Source organism: Podarcis filfolensis, assembly GCF_964270895.1.
Source record: "Podarcis filfolensis genome assembly, chromosome: 8".
In the NCBI taxonomy this organism is placed as follows: domain Eukaryota; kingdom Metazoa; phylum Chordata; class Lepidosauria; order Squamata; family Lacertidae; genus Podarcis; species Podarcis filfolensis.
The window spans coordinates 52,525,588-52,542,501 of NC_139611.1; the positions used below are offsets into that span (position 1 = coordinate 52,525,588).

The 16,914-nt window shown below is 46.6% G+C and overlaps 1 protein-coding gene across 3 annotated transcripts in view; it reads right to left on the reverse strand.

Moving 5' to 3' along the window:
* HYDIN (HYDIN axonemal central pair apparatus protein) overlaps nt 1–16,914 on the reverse strand; it is a 140,746-nt gene that overhangs the window by 33,611 nt on the left and 90,221 nt on the right. For all 3 annotated transcript variants that reach the window (XM_083624818.1, XM_083624816.1, XM_083624817.1), the window contains 16 exons: nt 15,470–15,611; nt 14,308–14,482; nt 12,934–13,575; nt 12,170–12,385; nt 10,563–10,756; nt 10,145–10,327; nt 9,044–9,163; nt 8,444–8,603; nt 8,182–8,354; nt 7,529–7,727; nt 5,800–5,899; nt 4,503–4,602; nt 3,290–3,458; nt 2,015–2,253; nt 1,327–1,447; nt 135–339 (listed from right to left, as the gene is read on the reverse strand). In XM_083624818.1, coding sequence (XP_083480944.1) covers nt 135–339; nt 1,327–1,447; nt 2,015–2,253; nt 3,290–3,458; nt 4,503–4,602; nt 5,800–5,899; nt 7,529–7,727; nt 8,182–8,354; nt 8,444–8,603; nt 9,044–9,163; nt 10,145–10,327; nt 10,563–10,756; nt 12,170–12,385; nt 12,934–13,575; nt 14,308–14,482; nt 15,470–15,611 — 3,138 coding nt within the window. The remainder of the gene's footprint in view (nt 1–134; nt 340–1,326; nt 1,448–2,014; nt 2,254–3,289; nt 3,459–4,502; nt 4,603–5,799; nt 5,900–7,528; nt 7,728–8,181; nt 8,355–8,443; nt 8,604–9,043; nt 9,164–10,144; nt 10,328–10,562; nt 10,757–12,169; nt 12,386–12,933; nt 13,576–14,307; nt 14,483–15,469; nt 15,612–16,914) is intronic.

The following is a 16,914-nucleotide window of genomic DNA, read 5'->3' on the forward strand; positions in this document are numbered from 1 at the left end:
GGAGGGCTACTCCCTAGAATAATATCACAGGACAAATCCCTCCCTCCCTGCAGATGGCAGGCAAAATGAAAGAGACTCAAGAGATTAGTTCTCCTTCCAGCTGTGATGGTTCCAGAGCTGCTACCATCACCTACCTGGGACACATGATTCTGCAAGCAGACTGTACTGAATGCCACCAGGGTTGTCGTCGGGGTCTCGGTCAGTGATCTCTATGTTCATGTACTCCTCAAATTTCCCTACTGCATCTGCAATGCAGTCCACAGTGATGGTCTGATGGCCTCCCGGAGGAATGGTTCCAAATCCAGGGGAGACGGTGAATATGCCAAGGGAGAAGCGAGCCTATGGAGAGAGCCCAAGCAGGAGGCAGCCTTCACTACAGCTGCCACTGAACCAATGCAGGTAGTGCTGCACCAGCTATTTTGGGTCTGCTTCCTATAGAAGCAGGTGAAAGAGACAGTTGGCAACGTAAGGAAGCTGCACTTGGCAAACCTTACACAGGTGCAGCAGTGTGCCCAATGCTGAGGATGCTGAAAGCTGAGGACCAAATCAGAGCATCCAGCCCTACTTGCTCTTCCTACCTGGAGTCCATTAATGTGGAACACCTGGGGAGGGAGAGGTTGTTCCCAAGGAATGCTGTTCTCTGCCTCCTCTCCCTGGTTTCCTTCCCTGAGCACAGCACCTGCCAAGGTGGCGCATGTGTGCTTGTTTAGATACTACATTTAATTCATTCATTGGTCTCTAACAAAGCATCTCAAAGCAACTAACAACAGTAATGTCACAACATTGAAAACCAGCAAGGTATTGGAAGACTCTAGATAACTCTGGGACTTAATATTACTGGACAAACTGGCAACCCACATCCAAGAGAGTCGAACAGACAAAAAAAAATACTTTCAATCAACCCGGCATAGTTTTATTACATGGGCAACATCAACAGAACATGGATATAGGCCTCCAAGAACACACGGCAACTTATAGAATGATACCTTTTCCTAAAAACTGAAGTGACTTAAACGTTAAATGTAACTAAGTAGACATTTGGTGTTTGGGGGTGGGGTGGGCAATTGCTGAATATTGATTGCTGCTGCTTGTATAAATAAGTGAAAACAATAACATATTTGGCAATACCATTCCCACCCAACCTCCCAAAAGCAGAAAGATGTCTCACATTTGCTCAACAGGAAACACTATCCCTGCATGGCTAGAAGGTCTGAAGGACAAAGAATGAGGAAAGAATAGCTCTCAAGGAGCCTAGAAAGAGCACAAGAGACCCAGGCGCCAGACCCAGAGCTCATGGGGATGAAGGGGAAGCAGGCCCCTGCCTACCTGCATCACCATGGTCACATCCTTTTGCATGGATTCTGTGCGCTTGCTTTGCCTTCCCAGCTGAGCCGTCTGCCGGCCAAGGTAGACATCACTAGAGCGGGAGGTCTTCTCATGAGAGGGTCTGCAAGAGAAAGTGGAAACAAAATACTTCTGGATGTGGGTGTAGACTCCAGCCACCACTCCAGAGCCTGACTTTGTTACAGTTGGGAAGAACTGAAATATGCATCTTATTGGGGATAAACTCATGAACAAACACATGTCAGAGGCTCCCAAAGTCTGAGTCACCAGCAGACAGGCACCTCCAAAAGGGCCACAAGTCCGTGGCTGGCTGGCATGGGGCCAGTGATCTCAGGCTGATGAGGAAGTGGTGAAAGCAGAGGGGCAAATGACTTCATGTTGCAGCTAGACGGTGTGTGTCAGGTGATGAATGGAGGGTGAAAAGGAGAGCATGGAGTCTTCTAGGCTGGGAGGCGGGGGAACTGCAGCAAACCTTCAGGGTAGTTTCATTACATTGGAAACATGCTGCCTTATTGCAGTGGCTGGATTTTATGACACTTCTTTGGAACCTAATTAGGTTTTGAACGGAAAACACACTGGCCTTTCCTGAGAACACACTCCAAATTGCAGTCAAGTTGAGAGCCCAAATCCATCCTCTCTTTCAAGAAAACATCCCCCGTTGCCTGCTCACCCTTTTCTCAGTGGGATCACCACATCTCGGATTTGCCTGCAGATGCCATACTTGAAGTCGAGGATCCCTTTGTTCTCAATGGTGAAGCTGTTGGTCTTCCGGGAATTGAGTACCACAGGCCCAAAGTTTATGAGTGATGGAGGGGTGATGCTGTATTTGGTAAACATGCAATGCACTGACACCTTGATGGGAATGGTGGCAATGATCTCTCCTCCTTCGCAGAGGTTGGGCTCAACAACCTAGACAGAGGACAAGAGATTAGGCTGGCAGAAGGATGAGCTCCAGCTTGTGGCGATAAAGCACCACAATCCAAATCCTTGCCCTGGTGACCCTCTTGTTCTTCTCTTCCCACCTGGAAGCTGCAGAGGGAGAGGTGGGAAACGCCCCCCCCCCCCCGCCCAGCACAGACTCTGCTGAGAGATTGGTTTTCTTTGGCTCCTCCTATCACAGAACTGTTCCAATGCATGTAGGTCATCATAAGGAATGGCAGTCAGAGACCAGCGCTCCAAGAATAAGCCACCTGGGCACAAGAGCAGACTCCATGCCAGGAGGCACTCTTTATTCAAAGAAACTAAAACAGTGCAGGCCTAGTGATCACAGCAGTAGATCTTGCCCCAATGAGGCAATTGCAAGGACCAAAGGTCCCCACCTTCCCACCTCTCTCTCTTGCTCCTCTCCCAGTTCCTTCCCCAGCGGTCTACGCCTCCTCCATCTTGTCTCTCTTTGCTCTGCTCTGCTTTCTTCATTTATCTACGTGTTCTGGGAGACAAGTGGCAGGGAAGCTGGTCACAGCAGGAAGGGGAGATTCCCTAGTTTCTTCAGCAGCCTGCCTTCACTCTGCCTTTTGACACACACACACACACACACCCCACTTCTGCCTCTGAGTCTGGATTGCTCTCTGCCATAGCCTCTCTCTGCTCATTAAACCCTGTCACCTCTTCAGCTTCTAACACCACCTCCTCCCAGTCTGCTCCCTCTTCTCCCTTTGACCATTCATCATCCTACCACCACCAGTCCCCTGGCTCTGAGCCTTCTTTCCCTGTTTTGTCTCTTTGGTAGGTAGAAAGGCTGACTGCTAAGGCTTCTCCGCTCATATGGTGATTTCTGGAGTGACCACCTAAGCAAAGAAGGATCTTGTAACAGCAGCAGCTATGCATTGAAGGCACTGCTTAGCCACCAAGTCCATGTGCCATGTACAAACACACACATACTCAAGTATACACAGTGAAGGCATTTCAAGGCCTCTTTACTGCCAGCTCTTGCCAGCTCTCTTACGTGGCACTGCAGAATAGGCTTCTCCTCAATTTTCACTTCCCTCCCAGAGCGAAAAAGTATCAGGACTGAAGTGGGACGGTCATTGGGACCCAAATTCCCTTTCTGGGGTGTGATGGTGAAGAGTGGAGTCACATTGGGCATCCCATGATCTGTGGATTCCACAACAAAGCTAGAGAGCAAGGACAAAACAAAGACTCCTCAGCACTGGTCCAGAATCATGACAGACACTAAAGCTAGAGGCAGTAAGAAAATGAAGAGATACTGAAACAACTTCCCAAAAGGTTGTGGCCAGCTGTGTCCATTTTAAACTAATATAATGACCCCCAAAAACGTGAGGTGTGCACACAATGAGCCTGTGGGTTGAAGAGCCCATTTTTCCATGTATGCTTTTGTGCACTTTCATCTACACATGATCAATTTCAACAGAACTCTATCTCAATGTTTCCCATCCACATTAGTGGTTGGTGCTTGATGGGATGTTGTGTTGTCTACTCCCCTCAACTGGAGCTTCTCCATCCTCCCTGGGTACTGGAAACCTGAGATTCATTGTAGGCCATGCACTCAGGTATTGGTTTGCCTGTGCACAGCCATTTTTAAATTTATTTTTCAGTTACACATTTTCCAGTATATCAAACTTGCACAAAACAGCATAAAAGAGAGAGAGAGTGTCATGTCTGACTCCATCAGCAGCTCACCAGGGATCAGCTTGCCAATGGAAGTGGAGGGGTGGTAGACAACACTCAGCAAAATGTCACCACTCACTCACACACAAAAACCCTGCCCACACAACATACTTCAGTACATCCACAGTTGAGTAACAGAGGATTTTATGTAGGAGTTTTTCCTTGCTGCAGATCAGGAAAACCCAAATTAAAGTGTGGGTGGGAAGTGTGGGCTGCCACTTGGATGAAGGAAGAATGCCACTGACTCTGCTCCTGCTTCCAAAATACCTAGACCATAAGGAAAGTCCTTGGCCAAGATATTGGAAACACAAATAATTTACTTAAACCGAAGCCCTGAATGTAGAATGACCTGAATCTGGGTTACAATTAGGGTAAAGCTAAGCTCAATAACTAATCTCAGAAGGACTGAGGAGGAAGAGGGTGGTGTTTGATGGCAGTAGTGTTTGTGTGCCATCTTCAGTCCATGCTAATAAAGCCAACAGGAGACAAAGAGCATAACAGAAGGTGCCTTCAGAGTAAATGGAGCTCACCTGTACCCAATCTCATATTTTCCCTTGTTCTTCAAGGACAGCACTTGTTTAGCTTCATCCATTACTTTAATATTCCCAAGCTCCACACCACCATTTGAACCTGCAGCAGCCAAAAGTCATTGTCATGAGTGTTCTGGATTTCACTGCTATTTTCCCACCCTTAGGAGTAGAAGTCACAGGCAGGATCAGGTAGATTACAACCCTTATACTGGCGGCAGTGGGGGTGGCAGAGGGAAGCAGCAGCAATTGCTGTAGAGTACTAAGGAAGGAGTGATGCAGGATGCCAAGGCACATCTCACAGAGGGCAGTTTTTGCCATGAAGTTCTTTATATCTTTCTCCCAGAAGCTTTGTTATCCATGATGCAGCCAGAAAAGCAAGGCTCTTTTTTATCTGCCTTTTAAAACCAATTAAACTCCTCCTTTGAGAGCAAAGGGGAGGTGCATATGTCTGGATGAAGCAGCTTAAGCATAGAGAAAGGCAGAAAGAAAGATGGGGAAAAGGGATGTCCAAGCCTTCCCCCATCTGGTGCCCTCAGGTTGCTTTGGATTACAACTCCCATCATCCCTGATCACTGATGATGCTGGCTGGGGCTGTTGAAAGTTGGGGGTCCAACAACACTTGGAGTGCACTTGCAGGTAGTGGAAGGCTGCACTCCAGGCAATCATATGATAACAAGGTCCCAGGTGAGACAGGATGAATTTAGGAAAGGGTTCAAAAGCACCATTATTATGCGCACACGCGCACACACACACACCCAAAGTGACTTATCTACATTGTGTAGGAGCTCCTACACCTGTCAGGATCTGCTTCTCTGAAAGGGGAGGGCCACAAGAAGCAATAACATATGACCATGTTGAAAGAACTATCTACTGAGAAATGCCCCTGCAGTAGTGGCTGCTCTCATGGTGGCTATATGTTACTCCTCCAGCATGCCTCTGAACACCCCCAGCTGCTGGAAGAGCAGGGGCTAGTGTGCTTTGCTGTGTTCATGGGCTTCTCAGTGACCTTTCGTTGGCTGCTGTGGGAACAGAATGCTGAACCAGATGGGCTTTTGGTCTGATCCTGCTGCAAGGCTCTTCTTACGGGTTGCATAGTTTAATTAAAGGAAAGGGACATAGGGAAGTCCTGTCTTGGGAGGCCAGGAATTAAGTTTCTTGTCCTTTTTTTATTATTAGTTTTCCAGTATTGGTTCATTGTCCTTTTGGTCCTTTACTCTTGACTGCCCACCCTTACTTAGCATTCTTTCCAGTAAGCAATCAGTTCAGAATGGTTTTGGCTGGGAAGCGCTGAACCCACCTTTGGGAAAGCTGATGTCCAGGGCAACATCATAGGCCTCAGCAATAATTTGGATGTTTTCAATCTGGACAATCCCCAGAATATTTTCCACATCTGAAACCTGAAATGACAGCAAGCAACAGTCCCACTGAGCTCCCTTAGGATCACTCTTTGCTGGGTGAAATTTGTAGCCAATACAGCCATATTTTCTGGACCAGAATTCAGTGAGAATGATGCTAGACCTTGTGGTTGATATAAGAGCCTAGGAGATGTTTTAAAAAGCACAGTAAATAAATCCCTCAGCCATGTCATATTCTGTCATGTTTGGTAAGCCACTGCTACCCCCACGCCCAACAATGGGAACAATTCCCTGCCCCCTTTTCAGAGGGAACAAATAGTTTTGTGAAAATGGAGCAGGAGGGAAGCCACGCCTTATCCCAGCAGTAGAACATATGTGTGGTAAAGATGGGAGAGGCAGCAGTGCTCCCCACCCATAGCAGCTGGCTGTAATTAAGCTCAGGTGGCCTATAGGAGGAGAGGTGATGGGAAGCAGAGCTGCAGAACAAGCAGGAGTGGCCAGTTCTGCTTTATAAGCAGCAGAGAATCCCGAGGAAGAGAGAGAAGAGGAGGGCTAATGATAGGACAGAGGGAGATTTTGATGGAAGAAATCCTGCAGAAGCAAGACTAGAGAAGGCTCTAGTGATAGTTAAGATACCCCACAGATATCTCATAGAATCATAGATTTAGAAGGGAGTCTGAGGATCATCTAGTCCAGGCATGGCCAAACTTGGCCCGCCAGATGTTTTGGGACTACAACTCCCATCATCCCTAGCTAACAGGACCAGTGGTCAGGGATGATGGGAATTGTAGTCCCAAAACATCTGGAGGGCCGAGTTTGGCCATGCCTGACTAGTCCAACCATCTGCAATGCAGGAATATGCACTGTCGGCACCATGCTCTAACCCAATGAGCTATCCAAATTTAACTCGTCTGCACAGAAGAATATGAGAGGGGGCTGAGAACCCTCTTAGGGCTTGTGGCTTGGTGAAGAGTTCCACAACTGGCTTTGCCCAGAACAAACACACACATTCTTATCTGCACACACATTCTTGTTGCCATAACTTGCAATTATCTGGTCTCAAATAAAAGTATGACTGATACTTGCAGCGCTCAGAAGCAATCAGAAAAAAACCACCATTATTTCCATCAATGTTTTACTACAGTTTAGGATGAAAATTTATATTCTGCAAGTGAGTAGGGTGTAACTTTTAAACTGATTTTGGTCTTAGTTCAAGCCCTAGACACCAAATGATACAGAGAGCTAAAGAAGTGCCCAGAGTCTGGCCAATATTTTATGCTGCTTCAGGCAAAGGACAAAATGGGGTCCTCACCTTTCCACATGTAGAGGCTGACCAGAGTATCCCCTGGAATGAACCTCAACGTAGGTGACTGATGGGACAGTATGCCAAGTGAGGGGGTGCAGGGAAGACAATGTAGCACACACAGCTCTGTCCTCCAGCACCTCACTGCTGCCCCACAGGATTTGCCAACTGAGGCAGGTGCCCCATCCTGCCAAATGATAGGGTTGTTTCTGTAAGCACCACCCTGATATTTTTACAGCCCCAAGAACCAGAGACACTCCCAAGCTTTTGCAAAAAAAACAAAAAAAAAACCAAAACAACCCACACCAGGAAAAGTGGCAGCATGCAAGACCCAACCAACTGGACTGTAGCTGCCAAGGAATGCTCACCTCTAGGCGAATGGCCTTCTTAATGTTGAGTGTCTTTGTGGCCCTAAAGTTCACTAGCAGGCAGTACTCCGAGTAGGGTTCAATCACACCCATATCAACGGCAAGAGAGAAATCATCACCAATGTTCTCCATGCCGCTGACCCTCCATGCAACAGGCAGAGGAGTGAAGTTCTTGAGGTAGAGTGGCTTTGTCTCCTTTCTGCAGAAACAAGAGAAGCCAAAGCAGCATCGTTTTCTGGGGGCTACAAGAGTTTTGCCATGCCTCTTTATGCTGGGCAGGTGAGATCATGTTCACCGAACTGGGAAAGTGGCCATGACTCATATGGCAAAAGGAAGGGAACATCTCTTAGAGAATGACACCCAGTTGAGTTCCATGCTGTAGCTCACATAATGGCTGAGCAGAGGATTCATTTGCACACAGCCTCAACTGAATAAACAAGGCCAGCAACTTCAGTTTTACATGCTCACAGTTTACATGCCCTTCAAACCTCACTCAATGCAGAGAAATACACTGTATGCTACCCTGGAAAGCTCAGAGGTCAATGGTGAAAGTTCATGTCTCAAACTCCTGCTGCATCCAAAGCACCCAAAAACGTTCAAGGAACTTAAAGCAGAGGAAGCAACTGGAGATTGGTCAAAGCAGCAGGATCTACCTGTGCAATAGGAGCTTTTCAAAATGCACCAGCCGACGATCTAGCTCCAGCTCTGGGCGAACTCCTTGGCAGCTGACCCGGAAGATTACAGGCTCTGGATTCTCTTTAATGCAGCAGACAATGTTGTCCTCAAATATACCACTGGCTGTTGGATAAGCCCAAATTGTCAGCTCCTGGGGAGTCAGAATGACACACATTCAGCTGGAAAGCCTTGACTTGCGTGAAATGCACACTACAGACAATGGTCACCTCATGTCATTACCTGCTTCTCGTTGGGCTTGAGTGTCATGGTAGGGGGGTCAAAGAGGTATGTGACTGCCTTGGAGTCATACTGGAAGAAGAAATGAACTTCCGCATCCAAAGGAGATATGTTGAGGATGGTGAGCTTTTCATAATGATTGGGGTATCGCAGGGCCTTGTACCTGTAGGCATGAATAGCTTACATTGGGAGTTGCAGGAGAGAGCAGGGCTACACTTGCCTCTCATGACAAGGCACTGCCTAACACTGAAGCACTTCCCATGTTCCCTGGCTCAGATATGTTTGCCTGGAGCAGGCAACATCCTGTGCGGACTGAGCAATTTGCACTCAAGGGAGACCTGCATCATGGAATCACGCCTTCTTTTACAGCCAGGATAAAGAACACAAAAGTGGAGGATTGTTTTGCAGAATTTGAAGAATCATTTCATGACCCCAGAAAGCTTGTTTTTGCACTGAAAATGTTCTCCACTGATCATGGGGCTTGGACCCAGCATTCAGGTTTCTAGCTCATGTGGGGGCACTTCAACAATTCTGGTATATTGTCAACCAGTGAGTTCTGGGCTAACTGCTTGTCCTTTTATGCTGAACACAACTGGCACTTACTTCTCCCTTGACTTCCCACACAGCAAGGGGCCAAAGTGAAAGACCCCCAAATTCATGATGTACTTTTTGGATATTATGTCATCGGCTTTGACGCTCTTTACACGGTGCGGGAAGACAATCCTGGAGGAAAGAAGCAGAAATGCATCAGGAGGTGTGCAATGGGGGAAAGATCAACAAGACTGCAACAGTGGAACTTTAGGTGGTCCCTTGGGGAAGGGGCGAATATCCCTTTTGGAAGGAGATCCATACTATGGCCATACTGGAGGTTTCTCCACCTTGGACGAAAGCAAGAAATGGATTGGGTGAGGAGGACAGGAAGTAGTAATAGTCTCAAGTTTGAACATTTCCTGCCTTGGACACCAGGTGGCAACATCAACCCATCTGATGGCATAGCATCCATGGGGGGGGGGGCAATACAAACATGCCCCTCAAATAAATAGCCTGTGAACCACTGAGTCATTTCCCTTGGCCTCGGTGCCAAGATGAGACAAATCTTACACTGTCAACTAATGTTGATGATATTCAAGAGAAATCCAGTTCTAAATTTCTTTGACTATGAGGAAAATAGGTATAATCTTTACCCCCATGGTAGTGTAATCTCTATGTGTCTTTTAGTTGGAAAATTCACCTGCTCAGGACAAGCCTGGATGTAGAGGTGCTTCAGCAAAAAATCTGTCTGCACAGTGTCTTGGCAGGTATAATACAAGAGGGGCAAGGAATGAGGTTCACTCTCATTTTAACTGCTTTATACAGATGTTTGATTTCCATATCATCCTTTGGCAGCATTTTTCCTTACTGTCTTCAGAAAGAAAACAGAATTCACCGCAGAGGGAAGCAAGAGTCCCATAGATTAACGGGGCAGTCAAGGGCACAGCCCTCAGCCAGTGTCTGCAACCACATCAGCTGGAGACATGTTATCTGCTTGGAGCATCCTCTCTCTTCTGTGTTGTGCCAGGACCTCATATTTGCAGAATACCTTTCTGCTGGGTACTAGATGCAGCTTTATTTTATAGAAGTGAAGGTACACATCTCTCAGGCCAACTCTGGATCCTAGCCCAGAAGGCTTATATAACTAGGCAGTGCCCTTTTCCTAGCACTTACGTAGGATCTTGGCAAATGGATGGATATATGCAGACACCCCTGCAGAAAACTTGATACTGTCGCTGGGTCCCCAGGATCTCAAAGTTTAGGACCTGATCAAAGTACCCTGTCGTGGTGGAAGAGAAATGGAGGCGCATTGTAACCTCTCCATTAGCAGGGACCGTCCAACGAAAGCAGGTTAACCTGTGGAATGAAAACACAAAGAGTCTACCTCAAACAACTGGGGTGGGGTATGCAAGGATCATAGGAGCAGAGTTCTGCCCACCCTCACCCCCACCAGATCAGCATGCAAGGCTCACTTTCTGTTTCTGCTCAGCCAATGTTTCAAGGAGCACCCCAGCCCTGGCTAGTCAGAGGCACACAAGTGCTTTCTGTCTGCTGTGAGACATGCCCCAGGCCCTATTTCTTGCTCCCTTACCGGCTGAGCTTCTCAGTAGATGGTTCATCTGTGAGGCCACCCTGATCTAGCTCTGACAGAGTTGTTACTGCACCAGGGGCAGGATGAATACCCTTCCTGCCACGAGAGCTGCCTTTCTTATCCTTTGAAGAATCACGGGTTATGTCGGTTTTCTCCTTCTTGCCCTTGCCTCGGGTTGGGGTTGTCTGTTCCTCCTAAGACCCAGAAGAAACACAGGAGGAAAGAGAGAAGCAGGCAGCTTATTATAGATATACTGCTGCTGCTTCTTGCAGGTTTTCATGGCACACACACACACAGTTGTCCTCATCAAAATGCTGTCCCCCCATTTCTCCTTCCCACCCCCCATTTAATCCAGATTTACTCTTACTACTAGAAATCTTTAGGCTTTCTAACACCATGGACATAAATACCTATTTTACATATCTAATCTATATGTGTGATTCCTCCAGGAGTTCCATTTCCCCTTATGGATCTTGTGGATGGTTCTGGAGCCATAGAAAAAGGTAGCAAATGGTGACAAAGGGGCATCCCTGCCTAGTATTCTTCACAAGCAAATATTTTTTTCTGAAAGGGAGTCAATCCAGATCATTGCATGATATTTATTTTATTTATAAGTTAAACATCCCAAGCAGCTTTAACAAAAATGGCTACTCCATTATCAAAAAGAAAGAAAGAAAGGAAGAAAGAAAGAAAGAAATTTAGTAGAACCTTATTTAACATTAGGTTACTCAATCTTAACAATTATTGATCATGGATCATAAAAGATCAGTAATTATTAGACCACAAAACCTATTACGTAAACCAACTGCTACATTTTTACCAGTTATAAATCTTGTTTAGTCTGCAGAGATTCAGTTCCCACTACACTATTTACAGTACAATCCTGAATATATCTACTCTGAAGTAAGCCCACTGAGTTCCGTATTATTTACTTTCAGGTAAGCGAGTATGCGATTGCAACTTAAGTCTAGTAGTTAGAACTGTTGTCTAGTTTAAAATCTTAGTATTTTTTATGAGTGAAAAGATTTTTGCTTTCTTAAGTCTCATTCCGGATCAACATCATCTTTGTCTTCCCCAAATGCTGGCATCTCTCCCTTGGTCAACGACAGTTGGGGGTGCTCCTTTCCATTCAATGTGATGTGTTTCACACGCCTGGCAATTAAGGCAGCCTTACCTCTGATTTAGTCAGCATGCTGACCTGGTCAGTGTATGTAACAGAGGGCTCACGCATACTTCTGTTTGCCCCACCGCTTTCCCCCAGGAAAACCCATGATTTAGTGCTCAGTTGGAACAAACAGCAATCAGGTTTTCCGTGGATTGACATTTGCTCTGATTCAGCACTGAAGAGCAGGTTTTCTGGGGAAAAGCGGTGGGGTAAAGGCTAGAAAGCATGGGTCAAGTAGAAAACAAGCATACGTATAGATGAACCCAAAGACCTGACTGGATAGAGAAGGAGTTCATTTTTTTAGTTTTGCCTCTCAGGCAACAAACCCAGCTTCCCTGATCACGATGGCGTTTGTCAATCCTCCTTATTGTGCAACTTTATTGGCAGACTTTCCCCTTCTCAGGTTCTGTTTTTCCCATGAAGGAGCAAAGAGGCCCTCTACCTTTACTGTAGGAAGATTCACTGGAATCTCCAAGTTATTCTCAGTCTCCTTCTTGTCCTCCTCCAGACTCGGATCTTCGGGTAAGAGGAAGGTGAAATGCTTGAGAGCTTCTCCAGGAACTGGTGCTGCCCGCTTCTCCGGATATGGGATCACAGAGAAACAGGCAGTGGGAGGAATGGGTGGCCCAGAAGGACCCAGTCCCAAGCCATTCAAGATCTACAGCAAGAGAGAAGGCTATATTAAGGCCACATTGCAATGCTGCTATTGTAAAATGCAAATGAAATGACCTGCCTCTTTCTTTATACCAGTGGGCATATTGTTCTTCCTAGTAATGGCCACGGGGGACTAGAGGCATCTAGGTGGAACTGCATCCTTCCCACACATAGAATGGGGATTTAAAAGACCAGCTGCCCACAGCACCATAACTGTTGAAGGATGGCATGAAAGGATGTCTGGATCTGTTGGCCATTCATTTCTCGAGACTATGAGCCATTTGCCTGTCTCAAACTGCCATTGCCTGCCTGAAGACCTGCCTGTGCTGTGCATAAACAATTAAACCAATATTCCATGAGAGCTAGAATCATGCTTATTCTCTAAATGAAAACTGATGTCTTCAGGATTCCATCACATCTGTAAGGCTCCCTCAAGCTAAATTTCTACATTCTTGCTAATATTGGAGAGGTTCCTTTCCACTAGAATAATCCCCATTTCTCGGGTGTGTGGAGGCTAGCCCACATTCTGTGAAAATCACTGAGGGTCCCCACCTGGACGATATCTGGCAGCTTGCCACTCTCCAGGATCCTCTTGCCACTGGAGTCCTCAGAACTGAGCACCTGGAACTCCAAGCATGGGATTCCCACATCTGGTTCTCCCCCTTCTCCCTCCTGCCCTCCAGCCCTGTTATCCTCCATCGCTTTGAGCCTCTCTAGGCGCTCTCTCTCCACTCTCTCTTTCTCCAGGCGCTCCTTCTCTGCTCTCTCCTTCTCCAGTCTCTCCTGGCGCTCTCTCTCCCTGTCCTTCCTGCCCTTGCGGCCCGATGGTGCTTGCCGCTGGTCTTCTGCTTCCTCCTGCTTCTCTTCAGAGCCTGGTGGCAGCAGCTGCACCAACTGAACTCTGTCCCAGAAGGTCAGGATCTGGACTATGTCTTTCTGGTTGGCATCGTAGAGCTTGAACCTCAGAGCCAAGTTCTTCTCACTCTCGCTCATCATTTCCTTCTCGGCTTCCTCATCTTCCTGGGCTACAGGTGGGGCAGCTCCTGGCTGACCATTCTGTGGGCCCGCCTTACTTTTCCTCTTCTTCTCATCTTTGTCATTGACATTAAACTCTGGGCGCTCCTTGGCGGATGTTTTCCGCTCGATCCCTTCATTCAGCCTCCCATCAGATTTCAAAGCAGGCACTGGGGCGTTCTGGAAGAGCAGAACCAAGGAAAAAAGGAGAGCCTGTCAAGTACGTAGCTTCAGCCTTGCAGCAAGGAGCCCATATAGCCACCCTTTCAAGCATTCTAAAGGATCCAAGTGTCCCAACAGCACGATGATGATGATGTTGAGAGCCACCTGGGACTTGGCTTATTCCTAAAAAATGCAGGCCACTTCCCCACAACCTGGTCACTAGTACAAAAGCTTCAGGAAACAAAGCCACTCAAACTGCCCGATACTGCCAAGTGGAGATAAGTGCCCTGGCATGAGCTGATGCATCACTTAGCCATAGGAATCTTATCTCTTTTCTCCATCAGCCACATGCCCCTAGATTAGTGCTTCCCAAACTTTTTGGGGCTCCTACCTCCTTGGTTCCGTAAACTCATTCCCAGTGCCCCCTACCCTACCCTACCCTATAAAAAGCATTATTCAGAATAGCAGTTTGCATGACACACTAAGGAACGAAAAAACACAATACAATTCAGAATAGTAACAATATACTGCACATTTTTTCAAAATTAAATGACATTTGGTTTAACTACTTCAACAAAACTGATTAACTTGGTCCAGTGAGACCAGGTTTTCAAAATCTGATAGTCGTTTATACCTCCAGTACTGCCCTGCCACCCCCTTGCCTCTAGGTAATCCCACTGTCCCCTGGGGGGAGGGGCAAGCACCACGCATTGGGGGAACCACTGGGTTCAAGGGCTGCTTGGGACTTACTTGCTTGCCTCCTTGCTGGGCCTTCTTTGCTGCAGCCTCCTCTTTCTCCTTGGCCACTGCTGCCTCCCTCTTGTAGCGCTTGCTCTTCCTCTTCATCTCCTCCTCCTCCCGCAGGCGCTCCAGTTCCTGCTGGTGCTTCTTCTCCTCCAGCTCCCGAGCCAGCTTCTCCTGCTCCCTTCAATGCATGGCACACAGTAAAATCAGGAACTTAATTCATTTCCCAGGTGCCTGAAAAACTTCCCCAAATCAAGCTTTTCTCCCCCCCCCCGATCAAGTATGAATCAGCTCAGCCTCTTCAGCCACCGAACCCCATCTCAGAGTACTCAAAAGGGCCCAGAGGCTTTCTCACCCCTGCTTCTGGCTAAAAAGGCAGCAGGTGGCTGCAGTTGGGAGGCTCCGATGCCAGGCAAATGCAACCCAGGTAACTAGGCATGGGGAGAAGTATGGCTTCCAGGATGACCAGCAGTTTAGGATGCCCCAACCACGAGCAAGAATGTCCATGTGAAACCTCTTGCCCTCTTCTCCCACTCCCTCCTCAGCTATCAGTAAGAAGTACAAAGCGTGTGTGTGTGTGTGTGTGTGAGAGAGAGAGAGAGAGAGAGAGAGAGAGGTCCTTCTTCAGCTAGGAAGACTACTATATAGGGAGGCTGTATGAGCAGTTCATTATGTCATCAGGCGCACCATGGGCCAGCCAACCTTTGGCAGGTCAGAGTCATTTTGGCCCTTTGAAGCCTATTTTGGAGCCTGGAGTCAACAGGGCTCTGATATGGAGGATGAGGTGGAATCTGAACTCTTAGTTCCAGAAACTGGAACTACAGGGATTTGGTGCCATCACCACATTCTGGTTGCAGTGTGTTGGGCTGTCTGAATGTTGGCTCAGCATTTAGGGTCTCCTTCTTGAACCTTTCAAAGTATGCTTATTTGCCCTCATCTCCCCCAGTTTACATGCTTAAACACCCTTTGGGGCATGTGCTTCTCACAGTTCAGGGATCAAGCCTGGGGAAAGAAGCCACAATGAGAGGATGAATAGCAGCAAATATTATAATGGAAATCACCAGCGAACTACATCCATTCCTAAGGATAACTCTACAATCACTGCCCACAGTGACAATGTCCTCCCCGCTCTTTGAGGGACAGAGTATATTCCCAGGCCTGCTCTGACCTCTTTTTTCTCTCACGCAGGGCCAGCAACAGTTCATGATCAAACTGGACTTTTTGTTCTTCGGTGAGGGCATCATACTCCTCTTCATCCATCTCCTGAAGGCGAACCTTCTCTCTTGCAATGGCCTCCTGCTGCTCCCGTTCTTCCAAGCAGACAAAGGAGAAAGAAAGACACCAGAAACTTACCAGGAGAGCCACATCCAAGGCAAGTGGCAATACCTCATGCCACCCATGCCCCCAACCCATTAAATTTATTGCAGAGCAAATATCAGGGGGTGGGGACAGCAAAACAGGGGAGTTGCAAATCAAACTGAGTAGTAGCATTAAGCTAAAATCCTGGGAGAGAATGATTGGGTTCTATATACAGTAGGGAGGGGTGAATCTCTCCATTTCCATTTCTCATCTTTCCACTCTTCAGTTTGTTTTCCACATTTCCAAAAGACTTTGCATTTTTAAAAAATAAAAATTAAAAACAAATCCTCACGAAAATTCATCAACATTTGACTGTTAATTTTTCCTAATATACGTAAGTTTGTATGCAGTTTTGCCTAAAACACATTTCTGCAAAGCAACGTTCCCTTATATTTGCATTTTTATGCACACTTGAGGTTGCCATATTCCACAAAGTTAATTTCCTAGCATCCACATAGTTGTTGAGCAAGACCCCAAGATTTTTGAGTTTTTAAAGGAAACCACCTTTTTGTGGGAACAAACCCAAATTGTTGAAAACTGGGGCAAGTGAAGATTTTTCCTAATATATGGAAAGCCTGTAAACCAAATATACAAAAGTGAATTTCTCCCCCCATCCCTGATTCTCAGCAACTGGAAGCAAAGCAAAGAGGAACAGCTGAGCTAAGCAAAAGGCCACCACCTTCCCAACTCCTCCTCCTCCCTTTTTTTTTTTTATAAATTTTTTATTGGTTTTTCAACACATATTAAAAGACAAAACAACACAATACATAAACAAACAAACATATAAACACGTATAATTTCTTGATCTTTCTTTCCTTAAACCTTCTTTCAGCGACTTCCCCATACCTCCCCTTTTTGCATCCCTGTTTTAAATCACTCCAGCAACCCCTAATTTCAATTTCTTATAGCACTTTCTTTAAATCTTTTTTCTCATATCCAATTGTTTGTCACTGCAATTCTATTTTGCATTACCCAAGACATTTTAACATTCATTAATTTTACAACAATTCTTAAGATAAACTTTAAATTTCTTCCAATCTTCTTCCACCGTCTCTTTCCCTTGGTCACGGATTCTGCCAGTCATCTCCGCCAGTCCCATGTAGTCGATCACCTTGGTCTGCCATTCTTCCAGTGTGGGTAGTTCTTGTGTCTTCCAATACTTAGCTAAGAGTACTCTTGCTGCTGTTGTAGCATACATAAAAAACGTCCTATCTTTCCTTGACACCAATTGACCTACCATGCCCAGGAGGAAAG